Below are 27,679 nucleotides of genomic sequence, written 5' to 3'. Positions count from 1 at the left end.
CACATTAACCCAGTCTAACCACTTTGAGTTAGCCAATCACAGCTTTCTCTTGTGTATTGGACCCTTTGGGCGGGGAATTTTGCACACAGCCCTGGCAGGGCAGAACGGTAGGACCTGACCAGGTATAAAGATAGCTGCTGGGAAGCTATCTCTCTCTCTTACTTCGCTGGACCACAGGTGAGCAGGGTGTTCTGACTCCTCAACAAGGCAACTTAGCAGGAGTTTGGGGCGGTGATTTGAGGGTAATTGCTATGATTGTTTAAATAACATTGTAGTCATTTTATCCCTCGTTTTCGCCGTCTGCAACCCCGTTATATAGTTTTCATGTAATTACTTCGTGTGGTATAGTTTATTCTTTGGATTGTAGTTTATTTAGGTAATAAAACTGGATTTTTCTCTCATCCAAACCACTTGTTCTGTTTTATTATCATTAATTATAAGTTCCTCCACTCAGAACTAAAGGTGGGGTAGCGATTCGAAACCGCTGTTTGTAAATTGGTTTTATTGGAATGGGTCTGAGTGCAGGCAAAGGCTGCAAGACCAGGAAAATTACTTTAAACCAGTTTAAAGAAGCCCCCAAACCCTTACAAGATGCTGGAAATCTGAAATAAAAACAGAAAATGCTAGAAATACTCAGCAGGTCAGGCAGCTTCTGTGGAGAGAGAAATAGAGTTAACGTTTCAGGTCAATGACCTTTCATCAGAACTGACGAAGGGTCATCGACCTGAAACGTTAACTCTGTTTCTCTCTTCACAGATGCTGCCTGACCTGCCGAGTATCTCCAGCATTTTCTGTTTTTATTTTTGGTAACCCTACTCACTGCCAGTATTCACAGAATCCACCAGAGCTCAGAAAATCCACAAAAGAAATGGGCCTCTGCTGTCACTGAACAGGGTGAGTTTGATTAATAGAAGGTAAGGGTTAGAGTCCTGTGTGGTGGTAGGACCTTGTCATAAAGGCATCTTTGGGGAACTGTTTTGTTTTCGGTGTTTAGTTAGTGATTTGCGCAGTGCCCATTTTACCCCTCTCCTCCCTGACTCTCTGAGACTTTCTTTACTGGTGGTCACCTCGGCTGTCCTACAGCAAAGAGAAAAGAGCTCCTTGAAGAAATGATTGCCAGGAATGACCAGACTGACAGTGTCATTCCCTCCGCAGTGTGAAAAGCTACAGACAGGATGGTGGGCTCTCAGACCATTGATGTTAAAAATACACGGCTATCAGTGACTAGCGCAGAGCGTGGAAGCAACACGTGGGGAGCTGCAGATTGTTAAGTGTGGGGTCGTGCCGTACACTGATGACAATAACAGGCTCACATTCTTTCTGTTTCTCCACATGCCTGAAATACTGACAGAGAGCAACCTAGCAGAAATCCTGTCCTGAACTGGAACTGCCAGCTCCACTAGATATGTAGCCCTGTCGGTTCTCAGTATTCCTTCCTGGGGGTGGGGAGGAGTCTGGTTTCAAGCACCTTCCCAGCTGATTCGATTATCAGTGTCACCTCTGGGTCATTCCAGTCATCTCCTAAAAATAAGGACCCTTTCTTGCACAGAGAGGCTGGATTTGCCTGCTCCAGGAGAAAGGACCATCTGTTCTCAGATAGAATCCCTCCCCGATTGTCCGGGAGTCTTTGGGAATTAAAGATGAATCTCCCCGCACACTACTGTGAGCATCCCGGGAGATAAATCACAGGAGAATTTAAAACAATATTGGAGATGGGGAAAAAGAGACTGTTTGACTGGCAGTCTAACCATCCAATCAGGTAACGCAGAGTCTCTTCGCTTTCCAATTGGCCCGGGAAGGCGGGGTGCCGTGAGATGGACGCGTCGGGCGACTAATGGGAGGAGCGTGGGGGATGGGGCATGAGGTCATATGATGAAACCTCCCAGAATAAATCCAATCAGAGACGGCAACATGTGTGTAGAACACCACAAGGGCCCATCCATGTCTGTGTTGGCGAGCGCCGTACCTAGAGCGCAGGAAAGTCATTCTGAGCAGGCGGGACGGGGACAGGTGAGGAGGCTGCAGTGGGCTTGGGTTAGGGCAGGAAATACAGCACCTGGGGAGAAAAATTCAGTTGGCTGTGCCTCCCATTAGCGGCTTAAGAGGGCGGTAATGGGTCACAACGCAACTAGCGCCCGGGCGCGGCACTGCCCACGCCTCCCGCAAAATTCAGCGGGAGGTTAGTGGTGGCGCTAACCGGTAGCGCCCTGCGACGCTGCGCCGCTGGCGATGACGTTATTGGCGTGCGCAACGCCCTGCTCACGCCCCGGCCATGATCTTCGGGAGCGCCCCCTGACTTACCACTGGACGCTATGTTCAACGGGGTCAGGGGGGGCGTACCTGCGGCCGGGGAGGCGTAATTTAAAGGCGAGGTGCGGGGCGGCCATTTTTGTTGCTGGCCGCCTGCCAGCACCTGCCTGCGCTCCTATCCCAGACCTCCTGAAACGCTCCCCCCCCGCGGAGTGCTGGCTGCGCTCCAAGAGCCCGGCACTTCTCTTGAGTGCCGGGCTCTTTTGCCTGCACTCCCGATCCCCGGGGGCCCAGCTGGGGGCCCCAGGTCACGCTGCACAAGGCCCCTCCCCTTTAAGAAGGGGAGGAAGGCCTGCAATACCGCGGCGCGACATGCCGCAGCATGTGGCGCTGCGGCACATAACACCGCAATATTGACTCACAGTGTCCCAAGAGGGATGCGGGGCGCTTCCAGTAGCGCCCTGCTTCCCTCTTGGGGCGCAACCACTCAATCTCCGGCGCCCCAGCGAAGTTAGGCGCTACTCAATTTTTAGCCCCTGGTTTCTCACTCCTGATCACCATCCAGTATCCTCCACCGGGAAGGTGATGTGTGTGGATGTCAGGTGAGGAACGGACGGAGCTGGGCTGTGATGCCTCTATAACAGCCGGCCAACACTCATGGTTTAGGCTCACGAATGAAACATGGCCACTTGGGTTTTGTACTACGGGCTGCCTGTAGCCATGGAAGAGCCATGACACCACCATCGCTAATCCTCTTGTCCTGGGTAAAACGGCAGGTGAACATCGAGAGAAAGTCAGCAGGTTCACTACAGAGCAAATCTGACACAAAACCCACAGACACTTAAAAAGAGTTAATGTAACAGAGAGGGGAGAGAGTAAGGGTAGATTTCACAATCTTCAACCTCTGATAAATTGTCCTCCTCCAACCCTCTGATTCCAGCCTGTAACTCAGCCCCAGGTGTTTGGTATTCTATATATAAACCCCTCGATTAGATTCCAGCCTGTAACTCAGCCCCAGGTATCTGCTATTCTATATATAAACCCCTCAATTAGATTCCAGCCTGTAACTCAGCCCCAGGTATCTGTTATTCGATGTATAAACCCACCCAAACCACTGCCAGCATTTGCCAGCGCGGCAGAGACCCGACCGGCACAGGCGGGTGACCTAGTTCAAATCATTAAGAGGTACTTGTCAGACCCTTAAGAGTCTTTTTAACCCTACCTTTCAAATTTACCTGGATGCCCATGGGAAACACGCAGCTTGGGAACCACGTCTGTCAAACTGAGGCGGGAGTTCAGTGGCCATTGCTCCAGCTGATTAGTTGATAGCATGAAATGTAATATAAAAGCTCCCACCTGACAGCTGATCACTTTCCTCAGGCAGAAGCTATTGCTGACTGGATTCCCAGCACAGATTTAGCGTTCTGCAGGCTGCAAGTCTTTCTAGCATAGTCTACATCCAGTGTCACCTCATTGGAAGAACCTCTCTCACCATTGAAAGACTCATCTCTACTTTACCTGCCATCTATTCCATCAGCATGGGTGCCGTTTATACTGTCTCACCTTGATCCTCAGAATCCCACCACTATCAGCCCCAACACCAGGCACACCAGCAGCACCAACAACAACACCACCAACCTTCTCCTCAACCACCTGATGCTGCACAGGACAGAGGGCATCAGCACAGGGCTGCACCGCACCGGAGGCAGTACCCCTAACACAGGGTTTACAGGCAGAGGATGAGCTTCCTCAACATGACTGAGCACCACAGAATCACAGAAACCCCACAGAACAGATAGAGGCCATTTCGGCCCATCGAGCCTGCACCGACACATATCCCACCCTATCCCCGTAACCCCACGTATTTAATCCCCCTAACACTAAGGATCAATTTTTTATCATAGCCAATCAACCTAACCCGCACATCTTTGGACTGTGGGAGGAAACCGGAGCACCCGGAGGAAACCCACGCAAACACGGGGAGAAAGTGCAAACTCCACACAGACAGTCACACGAGGCCGGATTCGAACCCGGGTCCCTGGCGCTGTGAGGCAACAGTGCTAACCACTATGCCAGTGCCAAAGGAGGCTCAGACTATCACGCCAGGCCATGTGCAGGAGTAGGGTTGGGAAGGCAGAGTGATGGGGATGTGATGAGTGGCACAGCAGGATGAAAGTGAGTGTGGTTTTTTTGCACCCACCTTTCTTGATCTAATGAGATCATTAAAACGTTTGCGGCACTGCACCCAGGTCCTCCTGACCACATCCCTGTTGCTGACCTCCTCTCCAATCGCCAAATGGGCTCTTTTTGTCTCCTGCGGAGGTCGCTTCGGTCCATCCGAAGGGAAGAGGGCCTTCCTGCGTGCTCGCACTCCCTCCACAAGTATATGGAGGGAGTCATTGGAGAACCTGGGCGCAGCCCTCGGCCTCCGTGCAGTCATTGTCAGTGTTTGCAGCACTCCAATGCTGTAGTGCACTGACTGCACACTCCTAGGTCAACCTTCAAATGCAATGTGGCCGTGGCTCCTTTAAATATCCCGGCTGGAAACGTGTCATCGATGACGCGATCAGACCCGCACCATTTAACTGGGCCGGGTAACGCGCAGGGCGGGCTTAATAGGCCCCATTGTCGCAAAGTCGATTTCTGGAGCGGGGTGGAAGCAGCAACGGGGTCGCGACCCGCCATGGCGCCCGACCCAACCCGCCCGGGTAAGGAAAATTCCGGCCTATATCACTGTGGTAATATATCCAGTGCTGGGGAACGCAGCGCGCTTCAATACCACATGTAGTGGGCCTTGCTTCTTTTTAAAGTCTCTTGCTAAATGTATCGGCGTTCAGCTGATCATCTGCCTCCAGCAGGTTTATGTTCCGTGCCTGCAGCTGTTAAACATCGTAATTATATTGCTGGCTACTGCATAATATCTCAGGCTTATCTCGCGGAGCAGGCAGAGCTATAAGCAGGTTAAACCGCTGCCTGTCAGACCCCTATCACACTATTGCTGCACAAACCTCATGATTCTCCGGTATCGGCTGTGGCTCACTGGTAGCCCCCTCATCTCTGAGCGTTGCGGCTTCAAGTCTCGCTCCAGGGACTGGAGCACAAAATTCAATGTCAGAATAGAGTAATATTTCATAGAAACATAGAAGATAGGAGCAGGAGTAGGCCATTCGGCCCCTCGAGCCTGCTCCGCCATTCGATGAGATCATGGCTGATCATCCAAACTCAGTACCCCGTACCTGCCTTCTCCCCATATCCCTAGATACCTTTAGCTCTAAGAAATATATCTAACTCCTTCTTGAATATATTTAAAGACTTGGCCTCAACTGCCTTCTGTGGTAAACAATTCCACAGGTTTACCACTCTCTGGGTGAAGAAATTCTTCCTCATCTCTGTCCTAAATGGCTTACCCCTTATCCTTAGACTATGACCCCTGGTTCTGGACTCTCCGACCATCGGGAACATTCTACCTGCATCTAGTTTGTCCAGACCTGTCAGAATTTTATAAGTTTCGATGAGATCCCCTCTCATTCTTCTAAACTCCAGCGAATATAAGCCCAATCGACCCAATCTCTCCTCATACGTCATTCCTGCCATCCCAGGGATCGGCCTTGTGAATCTTCGCTGAACTCCTTCCATGGCAAGAACATCCTTCCTCAGATAAGGCGACCAAAACTGCACACAGTACTCAAGGTATGGTCTCACCAAGGCCCTGTACAACTGCAGCAGGACATCCTTGCTCCTGTACTCAAACCCTTTCGCTATGAAGGCCAACATATCATTTGCCTTCTTCACCGCCTGCTGCACCTGCATGCTTACCTTCAGCGACTGGTGCACAAGGACACCCAGGTCTCGTTGCACTTCCCCTTCTCCCAATCTATTGCCATTCAGATAATAGTCTGCCTTTCTGTTTTTGACACCAAAGTGGATAACCTCGCATTTATCCACATTATATTGCATCTGCCACGCTTCTGCCCAATCACCCAACCTGTCCAAATCATCCTGGAGTTTCTCGCTATCCTCCTCGCAGCACACACGCCCACCCAGCTTTGTGTCGTCTGCAAACTTGGAGATATTACATCTAGTTCCCTTATCTAGATCATTAATGTATATTGTGAATAGCTGGGGTCCAAGGACCGATCCCTGCGGTACCCCACTAGTCACTGCCTGCCACTCGGAAAAAGACCCGTTTATTCCTACTCTCTGCTTTCTGTCCGCCAAACAGTTCTCTATCCAAGCAGCATTGCACCTGATCTGGTGGGCATCCGGCGCAAACAGTTAGGTTAAATTTACCCCCTACATTACATTAGCACCGTGGGATATTTTACTACGTTAAAGGCGCTGTATAAATGCAAGTTGTTGTTGTGTCCGGCTCTAACCCAAACAACAATGAGATGAATGATCAGTTATTCCGTTTTATCTGGCACTGGTTTAAGGGCGAATGTTGATCCGGGCGATCTATTAAATGTACGTTTTTGTGGCTCTGTGGGCGGCACTCTAGCCTGAGTCAGAAGGTCGTGGGTTCAAGTCCCACTCCAGAGGCTTGAGCACATAATCTAGGCCGACACTCCCAATACAGTACTGAGGGAGCGCTGCACTGTCGGAGGTGCCGTCTTTCGGATGAGACGTTAAACCGAGGCCCCGTCTGCTCTCTCAAGTAGACGTAAAAGATCCCACGTTATTATTCGAAAAAGGCGCAGTGGAGTTCTCCCTGGTGTCCGAGCTGATATTTATCCTTCAATCAACATCATTAAAAGCAGATTATCTGGTTATTTATCTCATTGCTGTTTCTGGGAGCTTACTGTGCGTAAATGGCTGCCACGTTTCCTACCTTACAACAGTGACTACACTTCAAAAAGTACTTCATTGGCTGTAAAGTGCTTTAGGACGTCCTGAGGTTGTGAAAGGTTCTGATTAAATACAAGTTATTTCTCTTCCTCTTTCTGGGCCATTGATGCTGCAGTTCCCTTGATGGTAGTAACAGCGAGGATTCAGTGGGGCCCCAGACACAGAGTTCGGTTGCTGGGTGTCTCTTGCTTTGTTGTAACTGGAGTCGTGGTGCCACAAATAATCTGAACTTTCTGTCCCTGATCCGGCACCAGATTGGCCACATCCACCTTCGGACCTGGACTGAACCTGGATCCGATCAGATGAAAGCAGATTCCTGCTGATATAAAGGGTGAATTTACCCCTCCCGCAGTTGCTGCTTCACCCCCAGCCTGGCTTCCTCTATTGCTGACCGAATAAAATAAAACAAAGGCGGAAAACTGGTGGTTGCATATCGGCTGCCCATCACCCGCCGTCACCCCCCACGGACACACTCCGCTCGGGCTTCCTTTCCATTGAACGGGTGATCGGGGTGTATTACGGATGGCCGTTCTGCGTCTCTGCGACGAGGGACACTGCTAGTTGCCAAGTGCTCCCAGCTGCTGCCTGCCCTCGATAATTCATACCGGGAGCTGTGGGATCCCCACATCCTCAACAATCTCAACTTCTCCGCCATTTGCCTTGTGTTAAAAGCTGCTTTCGGATTCCCACATCTCTCCCAGAAGATTGCAGGAAAAGCCGCTCTTGCAGCTCAGGATTATGTCACACACCGATCAATACTCGCTCTTTTCTGGGACAATTTTCTCCCCATCTTGCTGGAAGGTGTTGACCCTTGCTGAGGTGTGGGGTCCAGGGGCTATAGGTGCTCCCCGGTACCTTGCCCAGGAGGCCGATTATCGCATATGAGCCGAGACAGGGAGTGTCAGTGGGTTATTGAACCATAAGGGCATCACAGCTGATCCCAATCTAACCTCACCCTCAGCCAATGTCCACACACACAGGCACATTCCAGCAACAGTCACTGGATGGTGATCAGGTGCAGGCGCCCTGGCTCGCTGCCTCCACCCCAGCCCAGGGCTGAGGCCTCAGAGCGGCGGCGGACCTGCGGGAAACGAGGCGGCAGCGGTGAGTTTAAGAGCCAGCGGCAGAGACCAGGTAGGTTTACCAATCTCCAATCTCCGAGCTCAGAGGGAGGGAGAGAAGTAAAAAGTAATCAAAGTGTGACGTCACCAGAAAGCAGGTAAGTGATTGGTTGGTGAGTATTTCTCCCTTTTTAAACTTAAACTCTGTGGTTTATAGTTTCTAAGCTCTCTGTGGTGTAGCGGGGACTGTTGGTAAGCCAGGGCCCTTAAGTATATCATTTAACTGTAGTGTAATTGGTGGGATTGATTTGATTTAATTTATTTTCAATTAATTAAAGGGTAAGTCATGGCAGGACAGCCCGGCCCCGTGGTATGCTCCTCCTGCGTTATGTGGGAACTTAGAGACACTTCCTGTGTCCCTGACAACCATGTGTGCAGGGAGTGTGTCCAGCTGCAGCTACTCGCAGACCGCATTACAGTGCTGGAGCAGCGATTGGATACATACTGGACCATTCGTGATGCTGAGGACGTTGTGGATATCATGTTTAAGCAGTTGGTCACACCGCAGGCAAAGGTTGCAGAGGCAGAAAGGGAAGGGGTGACCAACAGACAGAGTAGTAGGCGCAGGCAGGTAGTGCAGGAGTCCCCTGTGGACATCCCCCTCTCAAACAGATATACCACTTCGAATACTGTTGAAAGGGATGGCTTATCAGAGGAAGGCAGCAGCAGCCAACTTCCTGGCACAAGGAGTGGCTCTGCTGCACAGGATGGGAGGAAAAAGAGGGGGAGAGCTATAGTAATAGGGGATTCTATTGTAAGGGGAATAGATAGGCGTTTCTGCGGCCGCAAACGAGACTCCAGAATGGTGTGTTGCCTCCCTGGTGCAAGGGTCAAGGATGTCTCAGAGCGGCTGCAGAACATTTTGGAAGGGGAGGGTGAACAGCCAGTTGTCGTGGTGCATATAGGTACCAATGATATAGGTAAAAAATAGGATGAGGTCCTAAAAGCTGAATATAGGGAGTTAGGAGGTAAATTAAAAAATAGGACCTCAAAGGTATTAATCTCAGGATTGCTACCAGTGCCACATGCCAGTCAGAGTAGAAATAGAAGGATATTTCAGATGAATACGTGGCTAGAGGAATGGTGCCAGGGGGAGGGATTCAAATTCCTGGGACATTGGAACCGGATCTGGGGGAGGTGGGACCAGTACAAACCGGATGGTCTACACCTGGGCAGGGCCGGGACCGATGTCCTAGGGGGAGTGTTTGCTAGTGCTCTGGGGGAGGGTTTAAACTAAAATGGCAGGGGGTTGGGGACCTGAGCAGGGAGACAGAGGAAAGGGAAACAAGGATAAAAGCAAAAGATAGGAAGGAGAAAAACAAAAGTGGCAGTCTGAGAAATCAACGGTTTAAATCAATCATGCCCACAGTAAATAATAATTCTAATAGGTCTAAGAGCATTAAAAAAACAAGCCTGAAGGCTTTGTGTCTTAATGCGAGGAGCATTTGTAATAAGGTGGATGAATTAGCTGCGCAAATAGAGGTAAACGAATATGATTTGATTGGGATTACGGAAACATGGCTCCAGGGTGGCCAAGGTTGGGAACTCAACATCCAGGGGTATTCAATATTCAGGAAAGATAGGCAAAAAGGAAAGGGAGGTGGGGTAGCATTGCTGGTTAAAGAGGGGATTAACACAATTGAAAGGAAGGATATTAGCTCTGATGATGTGGAATCTGTATGGGTAGAACTGAGAAATACCAAGGGGCAGAAAACGTTAGTGGGAGTGGTATATAGACCTCCAAACAGTAATGCGGAGGTTGGGGATGGCATTAAAAGGGAAATTAGAGAAGCGTGCAATAAGGGCACAGCAGTCATCATGGGTGACTTTAATCTACATACAGATTGGGCTAACCAAATTAGTAACAATACTGTGGAGGAGGAATTCCTGGAGTGTTTACGGGATGGTTTCCTGGACCAATATGTCGAGGAACCAACCAGAGATCAGGCCATCTTAGACTGGGTATTATGTAATGAAAAAGGATTCATTAGCAATCTTGTTGTACGAGGCCCCTTGGGTCAGAGCGATCATAATATGATAGAATTCTTCATTAAGATGGAGAGTGAAGTAGTTGACTCAGAGACTAGGGTCCTGAATTTAAATAAAGGAAACTACGATGGTATGAGGCGCGAGTTGGGTAGGATTGATTGGGGAATGTCACTCAAAGGGTTGATGGTGGATAGGCAATGGCAAACATTCAAAGACCACATGGATGAACTACAAAATTTGTTCATCCCAGTTTGGCATAAAAATAAAACTCAACCGTGGCTAAAAAGGGAAATTAGGGATAGCATATGATCCAAGGAGAGGACATATAAATTGGGCAGAAAAAGCAGTAAACCTGAGGGTTGGGAGCAGTTTAGGATTCAACAAAGGAGGACAAAGGGATTAATTAAGAAGGGGAAAATAGAATATGAGAGTAAGCTTGCAGGGAACATAAAAACTGACTATAAAAGCTTTTATAGATATGTGAAGAGAAAAAGATTGGTGAAGTCAAGCGTAGGTCCCTTGCAGTCAGAATCAGGGGAGTTTATAACGGGGAACAAAGAAATGGCAGACCAATTAAATACATATTTTGGTTCTGCCTTCACAAAGGAGGACACAAATAACCTCCCAGAGATGTCGGGGAACATAGGGTCTGATGAAAGGGAGGAACTGAAAGAAATCGGTATTTGTAGGGAAATGGTGTTAGGGAAATTGATGGGATAGAAGGCCGATAAATCCCCAGGGCCTGATAATCTACATCCCAGGGTACTTAAGGAAGTGGCCCTAGAAATAGTAGATGCATTGCTGATCATCTTCCAACATTCGATGGAATCTGGAACAGTACCCATGGATTGGAGGGTAGCTAATGTTACCCCACTATTCAAAAAAGGTGGTAGAGAGAAAACGGGGAATTACAGACCGGTAAGCCTGACATCGGTAGTGGGGAAAATGCTAGAGTCCATTATAAAAGATGTAATAGCAGAGCACTTGGAAAACAGTGACAGGATCGGACAAAGTCAACATGGATTTACAAAAGGTAAATCATGCTTTACTAATCTACTGGAATTTATTGAGGATGTAACTGGTAAAATAGATAAGGGAGAACCAGTGGATGTGGTGTACTTGGACTTTCAAAAGGCTTTCGATAAGGTCCCGCATAAGAGATTAGCGTGTAAAGTTAAGGCACATTGGATTGGGGGCAAGGTACTGACTTGGATAGAGAACTGGTTGGCAGACAGGAAGCAAAGAGTTGGAAAAAACGGGTATTTTTCCGAGTGGCAGGCAGTGACTAGTGGGGTACCACAGGGATCGGTGCTAGGACCCCAGCTATTCACAATATATATTAATGATCTAGACAAGGGAACTCGATGTAATATCTCCAAGCTTGCAGACGACACAAAGCTGAGTGGGCGTGTGTGCTGTGAGGAGGATGCCGAGAAACTCCAGTATGATTTGGACAGGTTGGGTGATTGGGCAGATGCAGTATAATGTGGATCAATGCGAGGTTATCCACTTTGGTGGCAAAAACAGGAAGGCACATTATTATCTGAACGGCAATAGATTGGGAAAAGGGGAAGTGCAACGAGACCTGGGTGTCCTTGTGCACCAGTCGCTGAAGGTAAACATGCAGGTGCAGCAGGCGGTTAAGAAGGCAAATGGTATGTTGGCCTTCGTAGCGAGAGGGTTTGAGTACAGGAACAAGGATGTCTTGCTGCAGTTGTACAGAGCCTTGGTGAGACCGCACCTCGAGTATTGTGTGCAGTTTTTGTCGCCTTATCTGAGGAAGGATGTTCTTGCCAATGGAGGGAGTGCAGCGAAGATTCACCAGGCTGATACCTGGGATGGCAGGAATGACGTATGAGGAGAGATTGGGTCGATTGGGCTTGTACTCGCTGGAGTTTAGAAGAATGAGAGAGGATCTCATTGAAACTTATAAAATTCTAACAGGACTAGACAGACTAGATGCAGGAAGGATGTTCCCAATGGCGGGGAGTCCAGAACCAGGGGTCACAGTCTAAAGAAAAGGGGTAAGCCATTTAGGACAGAGATGAGGAGGAATTTCTTCACCCAGAGAGTGGTGAACCTGTGGAATTCTCTACCACAGAAGGCAGTTGAGGCCAATTCATTAAATATATTCAAGAAGGAGTTGGATATATTTCTTAAGGCTAAAGGGGTCAAGGGATATGGGGAGAAGGCAGGGACATGGTAAACATAGAAACATAGAAGATAGGAGCAGGAGTCGGCCATTCGGCCCCTCGAGCCTGCTCCGCCATTCGATGAGATCATGGCTGATCATCGAAATTCAGTACCCTGTCCCTGCCTTCTCCCCATATCCCTTGATCCCTTTAGCCTTAAGAAATATATCCAACTCCTTCTTGAATATATTTAATGAATTGACCTCCACTGCCTTCTGTGGCAGAGAATTCCACAGGTTCACCACTCTCTGGGTAAAGAAATTCCTCCTCATCTCAGTCCTAAATGGCTTACCCCTTATCCTTAGACTATGACCCCTGGTTCTGGACTCCCCGGCCATCAGGAACATCCTTCCTGCATCTAGTCTGTCCAGGCCTGACAGAATTTTATAGGTTTCGATCAGATCCCCTCTCAATCTTCTAAACTCCAGTGAGTATAATCCCAATCGACCCAATCTTTCCTCATACGTCATTCCTGCCATCCCAGGTATCAGCCTGGTGAATCTTCGCTGCACTCCTTCCATGGCAAGAATATCCTTCCTCAGATAAGGCGACCAAAACTGCACACAATGCTCAAGGTGCGGTACTGAGTACTGAGTTTGGATGATTGGGGGGCACGGTGGCATAGTGGTTAGCACTGTTGCCTCACAGCACCAGGGACCCGGGTTCAAATCTGGCCTCGGGCGACTGTCTGTGTGGAGTTTGCACATTCTCCCCGTGTCTGCGTGGGTTTCCTCCGGGTGCTCCGGTTTCCTCCCACAGTCCAAAGATGTGTGGGTTAGGTTGATTTGGCTATGATAAATTGACCCTTAATGTTAGGGGATTAAATACGTGGGGTTACGGGGATAGGGTGGGATATGTGTCGGTGCAGGCTCGATGGGCCGAAATGGCCTCTATCTGCACTGTGGGGATTCTGTGATTCTGTGATCAGCCATGATCTCATTGAATGGCGGAGCAGGCTCGAGGGGCCAAATGGCCTACTCCTGCTCCTGTCTTCTATGTAAAGCAGTTTGGGATGTCCTGAAGTTGCTATATAAATGTAAGTTCTTTATTTCTCTCTGCTTTCTTTCATGGATGCAGAACAGAATCACCCAGGAAACCATAATCTAAGCCCTTCCTAGTCCGGTCCTGATCAGGATCTGTGGGCTTTCAGGAATCTCAAAACACATGAAAATAGCTCCCACTAAACCACAACCTAACTTTAACCGCAACCACCAAACCATCACCCAAGCTGGTGTGGTGTTGCTGCAGCAGCTACAGATAGGATTTAGAAGAGAGGCTTGTTGCTTCTGGTGGTTTGATGAGCTGAACATTTTTTGTATTTCGAGATTCTCAGTTATGTGCTCTACTAACACCATGACGGTTCAGGCTGATACCAGCACTTTCAACCGCAAGCTGCAATGAACATTGATGGGGCACTGTGTACCGCTACTGGAGTCCCATGGTCTCGAGGCCATGGTCTAACTAGGACCGAGGTCCCACCATCTTCAGTGATGGCCGTCAATAATCCTGGGAGCACTTTCTGTTTTTGCTTTGGTGATTGATTTTACGCTCCAGGTGAAGGATAATCTGTGATGGACAATTTATACTGTCCCATTTCAGTGTTGATATTGAGCAGTGCTCCTCAGTGCTTGAGTGCTGATCAGCCATGATCTTATTGAATGGCGGAGCAGGCTCGAAGGGCCGAATGGCCTACTCCTGCTCCTATCTTCTATTCCCAGTTAGGTGCAGCAGTGCTATTGGCAGTAGTTTTGCCCCATACCCAGTAGTGATGGGGTTGACTGGTCTGAGAGAGTTAGGAAAGAGGAATGGAGAGGAGTACGAGTCACCTGGTTAGACCCAACGTTAAGTGCTGTAAGTTGCTCTGCCCCATACAACAGGTGGAAACCAAGCAAGCACTCAGCATCTGATTATTCGCAGAAACTTTAGATAATTAACTTTTGAACAATATTTGTAAAACGATGTTGGATGTGTGCCGGTTAATCTGCTGGCTGGATATCTAATCTGTGGTGTGTTATGTGTGTGATATAGAGCTGGTTGTAAATCTGAGCATAATCACAGGAGTGGCAGTCAAAGGTATTTGTAGAACTCCAACAATAATTAATGGGATTTGGTCCTAACACCTTTCCATGTGGCTGATCTGTGGATCATATTTGATCTGTAAAGAAGCCCAATGAGAGCCCCAATGGAGTCACTTTCCGAACTCCATAATTAACACTGCAGTTTGTGCTAGAAGGTTATCCATATGATAAATAACAGCTCTGGGGATGGAGAATGTGCTTCCTTGTTTGAGGAGGGTTGGAGAATCCTGTCCTGATTTTTATGCGGACATCTTAGCACTTCAGAAGTTACCTAGTGATACGCCCATTAGAGGTCCATCAGGAAGACACATGGTGTGGCTTGAAAGGTGCGGGGACCATGCAGTTACTAAAAGAGACGTCTGAAGACATCAAAACATTAAAGAGGAAGGGCTGGTGCTGTTCAGAGACCTAATAAAAAGATTGCAGGAAGCCTGGTGGCACAGGTAACAAACGGGAACCTTGAGAACATAAGAACATAAGAAATAGGAGCAGGAGTAGGCCAATCGGCCCCTCGAGCCTGCTCCGCCATTCAATAAGATCATGGCTGATCTGATCCTAACCGCCAATCCACTATCACAGAACCATCTCCTGAATCTAACAGAATTAGACACACGAAATAGGAGCAGGATCAGGCTACACGGCCCCTGGGCCCGCTCCGCTACCCACAGGGCCATGACCGATCCGAACCTAGACTCATGTCCAAATTCCTGCCCGCTCCCCGTAACCCTTAATTCCCTTTACTTCTAGGAAACTGTCTATTTCTGTTTTAAATTTATGTAATGATGTAGCTTCCACAGCTTTCTGGGGCAGCATATTCCATGGACCTACCACCCTCTGAGTGAAGTAGTTCCTCCTCATCTCAGTTTTGAAAGAGCAGCCCCTTACTCTAAGACTATGCCCCCTAGTTCTAGTTTCACCCATCATCGGGAACATCTTCCCTGCATCCACCCGATCCAACCCCTTCACAATCTTATATGTTTCAATAAGATCGCCTCTCATTCTTCTGAACTCCAATGAGTAGAGTCCCAATCTACTCAACCTCTCCTCATATGTCCATCCCCTCATCCCCGGGATTAACCGAGTGAACCTTCTTTGTACTGACTCGAGAGCAAGTATGTCCTTTCTTAAGTATGGACACCAAAACTGTACGCAGTATTCCAGGTGCGGTCTCACCAATACCTTGTACAACTGAAGCAATACCTTCCTATTTTTATATTCTATCCCCCTAGCAATGAAAGCCAACATTCCATTGGCCTTCTTAATCACTTGCTGCACCTGCATACTAACCTTTTGAGTTTCGTGCACCAGGACCCCCAGATCCCTTTGTACTTCAGTACTTTCCAGTTTCTTGCCATTAAGATAATAACTTGCTCTACGATTTTTCCTGCCAAAGTGCATAACCTCACACTTTCCAGTATTGTATTCCATCTGCCAAATCTCTGCCCACTTACTTAGCTTGTCTATGTCCCCTTGCAGGTTTTTTATGTCCTCCTCACTCACTACTTTCCCTCCCATCTTAGTATCATCTGCAAACTTTGATATGTTACACTCGGTCCCCTCCTCCAAATCATTAATATAGATTGTAAAGAGTTGGAGACCCAGCACTGACCCCTGTGGAACACCACTAGTTACTGATTGCCAGTCTGAGAATGAACCATTTATCCCAACTCTCTGCCTTCTGTTAGATAGCCAATCCTCTATCCATGCCAGAATATTACCCCCAATCCCGTGATTTTTTATCTTAAGCAATAATCTTTTGTGTGGCACCTTGTCAAATGCCTTTTGGAAGTCTAAATACACTACGTCCACTGGTTCCCCTTTATCCACCCTATATGTTACTTCCTCAAAGAACTCCAGCAAATTTGTCAAACATGACTTCCCCTTCATAAAACCATGCTGACTTTGTCCTATTAAATTATGATTATCCACATGTCCTGTTATTGTCTCCTTAATAATGGACTCTAAAATTTTACCTACCACAGATGTTAGGCTAACCGGTCTATAGTTTCCAGCCTTCTGTCTACTGCCCTTTTTAAATAAGGGTGTTACATTAGCAGTTTTCCAGTCTGCCGGGACCTTTGCCGAGTCCAGGGAGTTTTGGAAAATTATTACCAATGCATCCACAATCCCTACCGCCACTTCCCTCAAGACCCCAGGATGTAAGCCATCAGGTCCAGGTGATTTATCCGCCTTGAGTCCCATTATTTTACTGAGTACCACTTCCTTAGTGATTTTGATCGTGTTTAGCTCCTCCCCCCCTTTAGCCCCCTGTGCACTGAGCTTGATCACCTTCACTGTGATTTGAGCTGAAGTGAAGTGGTGTCACTCCCCACTGAGCAAATCTTGTTCTACCATGCTTACACAGCATCAGAGCTCGGAGCTAAAATATTCCAAGTACAATCCGAATGGAACGCTGTTAATTCGTATCACCCATGATCCTACCTTGCCTAACAGGCAGAGGGAGAGAACTCCTAAGATACATTAGACACAAACCAATTGAACCCACCCTTAGTACTTAAATATGCTGGGTTTGTAACAGTGAGATTTGATCAGTCTGACAAAGCACACGGCTGTGACATTGTGGATATGACAGAAGTCACTGATGGACCACAGTTCCACAATCACCCTCTCCCTCCAGTCAGGCAGGTTCTTACCTTGAAGACCTGGTAAGCATATTCATCATCTGTTTCAATGTTGATCATCTTCAGCAAGTTTTTAATCTCTTTGAAGCTCATTTTGTTGTCCTTATTTTTGTCGGCCTTCCGGAGGTACTCATGGATCCAGGTAGATTGATGTAAGGAGGTAACTCAAAAACAGGAGTGCTGGGAAACATTCAATTTACTGAAAGTTCTAGAGAAGCACCCACAACCTGTCTGGGACAAAGAGGAAGATGGACAGTGGAGCACTCCTCCAGCCCTTTCACACACTCCACACCAAACACACACCACACACATACACACACACACACACACCACACACATACACACACACCACACACACATACACACACACACACGCCACACACGTACACACACACACCACACACGTACACACACATACACACACGTACACACACACCACACACACACCACACATGTACACACACACACCACACACGTACACACACACCACACACCACACACATACACACACCACACACGTACACACCACACACGTACACACACACACCACACACGTACACACACACGCCACACACATACACACGTACACACACGTACACACACCACACATACACCACCCCACACATACACACACACCACACACACATGTACACACACACATGTATACACACACATACACGTATACACACACACGTACACACAAACACATATACACACAAACACGTATACACACACACACACACACAAGACTTGTACCACTAATCATTGTACTACACAGTCTAAACATTGCCCTCTTTAGGGATAATCTTACAGTCCCCATTTCTGACAGTGTATACGGGAAATTCATAGAAGATAGGAGCAGGAGTAGGCCATTCGGCCCCTCGAGCCTGCTCCGCCATTCAATGAGATCATGGCTGATCATCCAAATTCAGTACCCTGTCCCTGCCTTCTCCCCATATCCCTTGATCCCTTTAGCCTTAAGAAATATATCCAACTCCTTCTTGAATATATTGAATGAATTGGCCTCCACCACCCTCTGTGGTAGAGAATTCCACAGGTTCACCACTCTCTGGGTGAAGAGATTCCTCCTCATCTCTGTCCTAAATGGCTTACCCCTTATCCTTAGACTGTGACCCCTGGTTCTGGACTCCCCGACCATCGGGAACATCCTTCCTGCATCTAGTCTGTCTAGTCCTGTTAGAATTTTATAAGTTTCAATGAGAATCCCTCTCATTCTTCTAAACTCCAGCGAGTACAAGCCCAATCGACCCAATCTCTCCTCATACGTCATTCCTGCCATCCCAGGTATCAGTCTGGTGAATCTTCCCTGAACTCCTTCCATGGCAAGAACATCCTTCCTCCGATAAGGTGACCAAAACTGCACACAATACTCAAGGTGTGGTCTCACCAAGGCCCTGTACAACTGCAGCAAGACATCCTTGTTGCTGTACTTGAACCCTCTCGCTACGAAGGCCAACATACCATTTGCCTTCTTAACCGCCTGCTGCACCTGCATGCTTACCTTCAGCGACTGGTGCACAAGGACACCCAGGTCTCGTTGCACTTCCCCTTCTCCCAATCTATTGCCATTCAGATAATAATCTGCCTTCCTGTTTTTGCCACCAAAGTGGATAACCTCGCATTTATCCACATTATACAGCATCTGCCATGCTTCTGCCCAATCACTCAACCTGTCCAAATCATACTGGAGTTTCTCGGCATCCTCCTCACAGCACACATACCCACCCAGCTTTGTGTCGTTTGCAAACTTGGAGATATTACATCTAGTTCCCTCGTCTAGATCATTTATATATATTGTGAATAGCTGGGGTCCCAGGACCGATCCCTGCGGTGCCCCACTAGTCACTGCCTGCCACTCGGAAAAAGAGCCATTTATTCCAACTCTTTGCTTCCTGTCTGCCAACCAGTTCTTTATCCAAGTCAGTACCTTGGCCCCAATCCCATGTGCTTTAACTTTACACGCTAATCTCTTATGCGGGACCTTATCGAAAGCCTTCTGAAAGTCCAAATACACCACATCCACTGGTTCTCCCTTATCTATTCTACCAGTTACATCCTCAAAAAATTCCAGTAGATTAGTCAAGCATGATTTACCTTTTGTAAATCCATGCTGACTTTGTCCGATCCTGTCACTGTTTTCCAAGTGCTCTGCTATTACATCTTTTATAATGGACTCTAGCATTTTCCCCACTACCGATGTCAGGCTTACCGGTCTATAATTCCCCGTTTCCTCTCTACCACCCTTTTTGAATAGTGGGGTAACATTAGCTATCCTCCAATCCATGGGAACTGTTCCAGAGTCTATCGAATTTTGGAAGATGACCAGCAATGCATCTACTATTTCTAGGGCCACTTCCTTAAGTACCCTAGGATGTAGATTATCAGGCCCTGGGGATTTATCAGCCTTCAAGCCCATCAATTTCCCTAACACCATTTCCCTACAAATACTGATTTCTTTCAGTTCCTCCCTCTCACTAGACCCTATGTTCCCCGACATCTCTGGGAGGTTATTTGTGTCCTCCTCTGTGAAGACAGAACCAAAGTATGTATTCAGATGATCACTGCCCATGGTTTCAGGCAATGTGGACTTGTTAAATGACCCGTTACTGTATCTGATCGAAGAAAACAGCTCACAAAGGATATTGGTGAATTTTATCTCGCTGGCTCATGGTTTCTGCTTTTTTCCTCAGTTTTTTAAGCCCATGAACCCATCGCCTCCCTTCTTCCTCCGATGCTGCCACCAGGTCCAGGGTGGTCCGGCTGCCCGTGAACACGATGGTGAAGCACCGTGTCTCGGAGAAGCTGCTGCCATGTTTCTTCATCACCTCCGACCGGTGACCCTCTTGGACATCCCGGATATCCATCACCGAGACTGAAAAATCAGACAAGAGATTAGCAATGGACGAGCTTCTGAAAATCACCTGGGAAAAGATTTCTCTTCACGGATTGGCCGGGAATCTGGAATGTCCCAGCAACTAACAGTATTTCCCACCAGGAAACGCCATGAAACTCCCTCTAACACATTGCTCAATGCATAAAGATGCAAAACACTGTTAAAGAGAAAGACTTGCATTTCTATAGCACCTTTCACAACCTCAGGACGTCCCAAATTACTTTACAGCCAATGAAGTAATTCTGAAGTGTAGTCACTGGTGTAATGTGGAAAATGTGGCAGCCAATTTGTGCACAGCAAGATCCCACAAACAGTAATAATGTGATAATGACCAGATATGTTTTAGTGATGTTGGTTGAGGGATAAATATTTGCCATGACACTGGGCATATGCCCTTGCTCGTCTTTGAAATAGTGCCATGGGATATTTTACATCCACCTGAGAGAGCAGTGCCTCGGTTTAATGTCCCATCTGAAAGACAGCACCACCGACAATGCAGCACTCCTTCAGTACAGCACTGGAGTGTTAGCCTAGATTATGTACATACAGCTCCCTGTGTAACACACTGTCCAGTACACAAATCTCTCTGTGTAACACACTGTACAGTACACACATCTCTCTGTGTAACACACTGTCCAGTACACACATCTCTCTCTGCATAACACACTGTCCAGTACACACATCTCCCTGTGTAAGGCACTGTTCTGTACACACATCTCCCTGTGTAACACACTGTCCAGTACACACATCTCCCTGTGTAACACACTGTTCAGTACACACATCTCCCTGTGTAACACACTGTCCAGTACACACATCTCCCTGTGTAACACACTGTCCAGTACACACATCTCTCTCTGCATAACACACTGTCCAGTACACACATCTCCCTGTGTAAGGCACTGTTCAGTACACACATCTCCCTGTGTAACACACTGTCCAGTACACACATCTCCCTGTGTAACACACTGTCCAGTACACACATCTCTCTCTGTGTAACACACTGTTCAGTACACACATCTCCCTGTGTAACACACTGTTCAGTACACACATCTCCCTGTGTAACACACTATCCAGTACACACATCTCTGTGTAACACACTGCCCAGTACACATCTCTCCCTGTGTAACACACTGTCCAGTACACACATCTCTCCCTGTGTAACACACTGTCCAGTACACACATCTCTCTCTGTGTAACACACTGTCCAGTACACACATCTCTCTGTGTAACACACTGTCCAGTACACACATCTCTCTGTGTAACACACTGTCCAGTAAACACAGCTCTCTGTGTAACACACTGTCCAGTACACACAGCTCTCTGTGTAACACACTGTCCAGTACACACATCTCTCCCTGTGTAACACACTGTCCAGTACACACATCTCTCCCTGTGTAACACACTGTCCAGTACACACATCTCTCTCTGTGTAACGCACTGTCCAGTACACACATCTCCCTGTGTAACACACTGTCGAGTACACACATCTCTCTGTGTAACACACTGTCCAGTACACACATCTCTCTCTGTGTAACACACTGTCCAGTACACACATCTCTCTCTGTGTAACACACTGTCCAGTACACACATCTCTCTCTGTGTAACACACTGTCCAATACACACATCTCTCTCTGTGTAACACACTGTCCAGTACACACATCTCTCTGCGTAACACACTGTCCAGTACACACATCTCTCTCTGTGTAACACACTGTCCAGTACACACATCTCTCTCTGTGTAACACACTGTCCAGTACACACATCTCTCTGTGTAACACACTGTCCAGTACACACATCTCTCTCTGTGTAACACACTGTCCAGTACACACATCTCTCTCTGTGTAACACACTGTCCAGTACACACATCTCTCTCTGTGTAACACACTGTCCAATACACACATCTCTCTCTGTGTAACACACTGTCCAGTACACACATCTCTCTGTGTAACACACTGTCCAGTACACACATCTCTCTCTGTGTAACACACTGTCCAGTACACACATCTCTCTGCGTAATGCACTGTTCCCTGCACCCAGCTGTGTGTCTAACTGTGTGGTGTGTTAGCTATTTACAAGTGCAATGACATTGAGATTAGGGCCTAGAAATTTGCCTCGTTAGCCCCCCCTCCCCAATTATTGCCTCCGGGGGGCGATAACGGGGCACTAAGCACTTACCAACCAGGCGCAGCGAGATCGACTCCCGCTATAGGCGGGAGGTTTGCTTTGTGCCCCGATCACCTGCGCCCGGAGATTGTGACATCATTGCCGTGCGCATCGCCCTAGGCCCGAACTTCGGTTCCGCCCCCCGCAGCATCGCTGGGCGAAAATACCGGCAGCTGCAGGAGGCGTTCATCGGGAGACCAGGCACTTCGGTTTGATACTTAAAGCCCGGCACTCGGCTGCAGTCCATCGGGCTGACCGGGCCGGATCGTGGCTGCCGTCGGGGCCCAGGTAAGTTTGCCCCTTGCAGAGCCTGCAGTGATGGCCCTTCCTTTTAAGGGAGGGAAGGAGTCTTCCATCGCGGCAGTGCTGCACGGCCCAGTGAACAGCGCTGCTCACTGTGATGAAATATGTCATTCATCAGACTCTGTATTTAACTACACATATTGTATTGCCTGCTCCGGTGTTTTACCTTGTATTGTATATAGTGCACCGCCCCCTTTCTCCCCATTGGATGTGTCGGCTCCGCCCATACCTGGCCCTACTTAAGACAAGCCCAGGCTTGTCTTGCAGCAGAACAGCAGAATGCTAGGTGAAGACACAGGCATCTTTCTTTGCTAATAAAAGTCTTGTTTTATCCAGTTAACTTTGAGCCTTGAAGTTATTGAGGCGCATCAATTTTATTAGCAAACTTTTAACGATGGATCAACTTTTGAAACCAGAACGCTTGGATTTGGACCCGCATGCTTCGGATGCATCGGCACGGTTTGGACACTGGTTCCAGTGCTTGGAATTTTTATGGCCAAATCCGAAGCCGTCACAGCCTCTAAAGCCACCGGAGATGTGAAACTCGGGATCCTGCAGAATCGGGTAAGCCACCGGGTTTTTCCACTCATACAAGACGCCGCCACCTACCTGGATGCCTGCAACATTCTAAAGGCCCACTATCAGTGGCCTACCAACGAGGTGTACACCAGGCATCTGCTTGCTACCTGCACACAGCGACCAGGAGAGTCGCTAGAGGACTTTCTAGTCACCCTAAAAGTGCTTGGCAAAGACTGCAAATGCAAAGACGCGAAAGCCACGGTATACACAAACGAGCTTATTCGGGATGCCTTTATCGCAGGCCTTAGCTCTAATTACATCCGGCAGAGATTGCTAGAGAAAACGGTCCTAGATCTGACACAGGCTGTGGACACAGCGCGATCGCTGGATGTGGCTCAGAAGAACTCTGACTCCTGCTCGTCAGGCCGCGCGGCCCACGCCGCCTCTGCTTCCCCGCCCGGTAGCCCAACACCATCGGGGCCCTGCTCTCCCCACAGAAGCCCTACGACCGCCGCGACGCATCGGGGCCCCAAATGCTACTTCTGCGGGCAGCCGAAGCACACCAGGAACCTGTGCCCGGCGAAAGGCACCACCTGCTGTAAATGCGGTAAGAAGGGGCACTTTGGGAAGGTGTGCAGAGGGAACCCCACAGGCAAAACCGCCACCGCCGCGTGCGCGCCGTGGGAGCGGCCATCTTGGACGCCATCTTGTCCGACCTCGTGGGGTCCGCCATCTCGCGAGCAGGCATCGTGGACGCCATCTTACCCGGCCTCGTGTGGCCCACCATCTTGTCCCGAACAGGGCCCTACAGTGGCGTCGATCACAGTGGACCAGTCCAGACCGCACCCACTATCCAAATCGATGGTGGACATCGAGGTAAACGGGTGCAAGGTTAAATGTTTAATTGACAGCGGGAGCACGGAGAGCTTCATTCACCCTGATCTGGTACAACGACTCTCTCTAACTATAGTCCCTACTCAGGGCACGATCTCTATGGCCGACAAAACCCAGATATCGACTATTGCGGGTTACTGCGCGGTACGATTGTCCGTTAAAGGCACTGTATATAATAATTTTAAACTGTTAATTATGAAGGATTTATGTGTGAGCGTGATCTTCGGCCTGGATTTTCAGTGCCACCACCAAAGCATCACGCTCAATTTCGGTGGGACCCAGCCGTCCCTCACAGTGTGCGGTCTGGCTACCCTGAAGGTAAAGCCGCCTTCGCTATTCGCGAACCTTACCCCTAACTGCCGGCTAATAGCGACCAAAAGCAGGAGGTACAGCTGGGAGGACAGGCGGTTTATCACGACCAAGGTAGACAGGCTCCTGAGGGAGCGCATTATTGAACGCAGCAACAGCCCGTGGCGCGCCCAAGTGGTGGTGGTGAGGGGTAGCGAGAAGAAGCGGATGGTGATTGACTATAGTCAAACAGTCAACATCTATACCCAACTAGACGCCTACCCGCTACCCCGCATATCCGAGATGGTGAACCAAATCGCCCAATACCGGGTGTTCTCCACTATCGACCTCAAGTCAGCGTACCACCAGCTCCCTATCAGACCAGAGGATCGTTCGTACACCGCCTTCGAGGCAAACGGACGCCTCTACCAGTTCCTCAGAGTCCCCTTTGGGGTGACGAATGGGGTCTCGGTCTTTCAGAGGGAGATGGACCGCATGGTCGATGACCACCACTTGCAGGCAACCTTCCCCTATCTCGACAACATCACCATCTGCGGCCACAACCAACAGGACCACGACTCAAACCTCGCGAGGTTTCTGAAAAACGCACAAAACCTCAACCTCACCTACAACGAGGACAAGTGCGTTTTCAACACCACGCGCCTCTGCATACTAGGCAGCGTGGTGGAGAATGGGGAAATCGGACCAGACCCCGACCGATTGCGCCCCCTACGGGAGCTGCCCCTGCCCAACACTCCCAAAGCCCTGAAAAGGTGCCTGGGGTTATTCTCGTATTATGCCCAATGGGTCCCCAACTACTCCGATAAAGCCCGCCCCCTCTTGAAAGCATCCTCTTTCCCGCTCTCTGCTGAGGCCTATGCTGCCTTCAAAAGCATTAAGCAGGATATTGAGCGGGCCACGCTACAGGCAGTGGACGAGAACACTCCCTTTCAAGTGGAAAGTGATGCGTCTGACTTTGCCTTGGCGGCCACCCTCAACCAGGCGGGGCGGCCCGTAGCTTTCTTCTCGAGGACCCTCCAGGGACCCGAGATCAGACACTCCTCCGTGGAAAAGGAGGCCCAAGCCATCGTGGAGGCAGTGCGCCACTGGCGGCACTACCTAGCCGGCAAACGCTTCACCCTACTTACCGACCAGCGGTCGGTAGCGTTTATGTTCAATAATAAACAGAGGGGGAAGATTAAAAATGATAAGATTCTTAGGTGGCGGATCGAGCTCTCCACCTTCGAGTACGACATCATATACCGGCCGGGGGCCCTTAACGAATCCCCCGACGCCCTCTCACGAGGGATGTGTGCCAACGCCACCGGGGATCGGCTACAGACCCTCCACAACGACCTCTGCCACCCAGGGGTCACACGGCTGTTCCACTTCATAAAGTCCCGCAATTTACCCTACTCGATTGAGGAAGTTCGGTCCCTGACCAGGAACTGCCGCACTTGCGCTGAGTGCAAGCCTCGGTTCTACCGCCCTGATAGAGCCCACCTAATCAAAGCTACACGGCCCTTTCAGCGGCTTAGCTTAGATTTCAAGGGCCCCCTCCCGTCCGTCGACCGCAATGTTTACTTCCTGAACATTGTGGACGAATACTCCCGTTTCCCATTCGCCTTCCCCTGCCCAGACATGACCAGCGCCATGGTCATTAAATGCCTCAACAGCCTGTTCTGCCTGTTCGGTATGCCAAGCTATATCCACACGGATAGGGGGGCATCCTTCATGAGTGAAGAGCTACGCCAGTACATGCTGTCCAAGGGGATTGCCACGAGCCGTACCACCAGCTACAACCCCCGGGGTAATGGTCAGGTGGAGCGAGAGAACGGGACAGTATGGAGGGCAGTCACCCTAACTCTAAGGACCAAGGGCCTCCCTATCTCCCGCTGGCAGGAAGTCCTCCCAGATGTGCTCCACTCAATACGGTCACTATTGTGTACCGCCACTAATGCCACGCCTCATGAGCTAATGTTTGTGTTTCCCCGGAAATCCACGTCAGGCATATCCATACCATCATGGCTCTCCACCCCAGGTCCGGTACTTTTGCGGAAGCATGTGAGGGGCCACAAGACGGACCCTCTCGTGGAGCCAGTGCACCTGCTCCACGCCAACCCACAATATGCGTATGTCCGGCACGCCGACGGACGGGAGGACACTGTGTCCATAAAAGACCTCGCCCCAGCCGGTAACAACAGCAACAACGACAACAACCACAACAACTATTACCCACCCACTCCACCCACTATTCTTTCATCACCCCCGGAAGAACACCAGCCAACGGTACCCCCACCACCTACTCCTTCAACAACCCCGGTGGCGCCCCCGGCAGAGACCCAGGAGGTCACCCGGGACACCCAGCCGGCACCCGCGGCACCGCAACCATTACGTCGGTCACAGAGGACGATCACACCCCCGGACAGACTAAATCTGTAGAAGGGGTGAATGTGATGAAATATGTCATTCATCAGACTCTGTATTTAACTACATATATTGTATTGCCTGCTCCGGTGTTTTACCTTGTATTGTATATAGTGCACCGCCCCCTTTCTCCCCATTGGATGTGTCGGCTCCGCCCATACCTGGCCCTACTTAAGACAAGCCCAGGTTTGTCTTGCAGCAGAACAGCAGAATGCTAGGTGAAGCTAGGTGAAGACACAGGCATCTTTCTTTGCTAATAAAAGCCTTGTTTTATCCAGTTAACTTTGAGCCTTGAAGTTATTGAGGCGCATCACTCACCTCCCGCCCCGCCCCGCCTCGCCTTTTGCGCTCCAGGAAGGAAGTAGTGTGCTTTTTTTAGCCCCACCTCCTTTCTGGAGTGCAAACCCCGAATTTTTTAAAAGTTGAAAAACATCAGTGCCTGGCGCTAAGTTTATCGGCCCAAACGGGCCAATGATGAATTTCGCCCCCAAACCTTTAACACCTCATTGACATTTTGCTGAGCTGATGGTTGAATGGAAGGATTGATTCCAGCAATGAAGATGTTTACATTCTCCTCTGATCACAGTAGATTGTCGGAGCTCTGACAGAATGCAGATAATAACCTTTGACCACAAACCACAGCATTGAATCAAAGAGCAGAGAGAGGTGAGAGGCAGCTATGCTGTGAATTCCCCTTGTGTACTGGTCAGATTCTCCACTGAATTGGCAGATTATCAGTCAGCCCCAGTTTCACATTTTATAGAATCATAGATATTTACGGTACAGAAACAGGCCATTCGGCCCATCATGTCTGGAAATTGAGCTCTCAAACTAGGCGGACACTCAAGGCTAAATACTGAAGGATCGCTACATGCTCAGTGGTGCCATTCTTTCGACCCCCTTACAAATATTGGCCCAGAAATTCGGGTCTCCACGGGTGAGTACGCACGGAGTACACACCCGTAGGCCCAACAAAAGTGCTGGTTTCCTGCATGCACTGCGCATGCGCGGGAAACCGGCACTTCCATTCCCCTGAAAGAAGGGGTTCAGAGTT

General features: G+C 49.0%; 1 protein-coding gene across 3 annotated transcripts in view; it reads right to left on the bottom strand.

Annotated features, from left to right (window-relative positions):
* LOC147101507 (1-phosphatidylinositol 4,5-bisphosphate phosphodiesterase delta-3-like) overlaps positions 1–27,679 on the bottom strand; it is a 275,280-nt gene that overhangs the window by 182,198 nt on the left and 65,403 nt on the right. For all 3 annotated transcript variants that reach the window (XM_085966655.1, XM_085966656.1, XM_085966657.1), the window contains exons 3-4: positions 19,782–20,010; positions 17,130–17,259 (exon numbers count right to left, since the gene is read on the bottom strand). In XM_085966655.1, coding sequence (XP_085822781.1) covers positions 17,130–17,259; positions 19,782–20,010 — 359 coding nt within the window. The remainder of the gene's footprint in view (positions 1–17,129; positions 17,260–19,781; positions 20,011–27,679) is intronic.

Source organism: Somniosus microcephalus, chromosome 24, assembly GCF_052327205.1.
Source record: "Somniosus microcephalus isolate GS21.2 chromosome 24, FLI_Smic_1.0, whole genome shotgun sequence".
NCBI lineage: Eukaryota > Metazoa > Chordata > Chondrichthyes > Squaliformes > Somniosidae > Somniosus > Somniosus microcephalus.
Note: the sequence above shows the minus strand (reverse complement) of the source record. Positions and strands in the feature narration are given on the sequence as shown.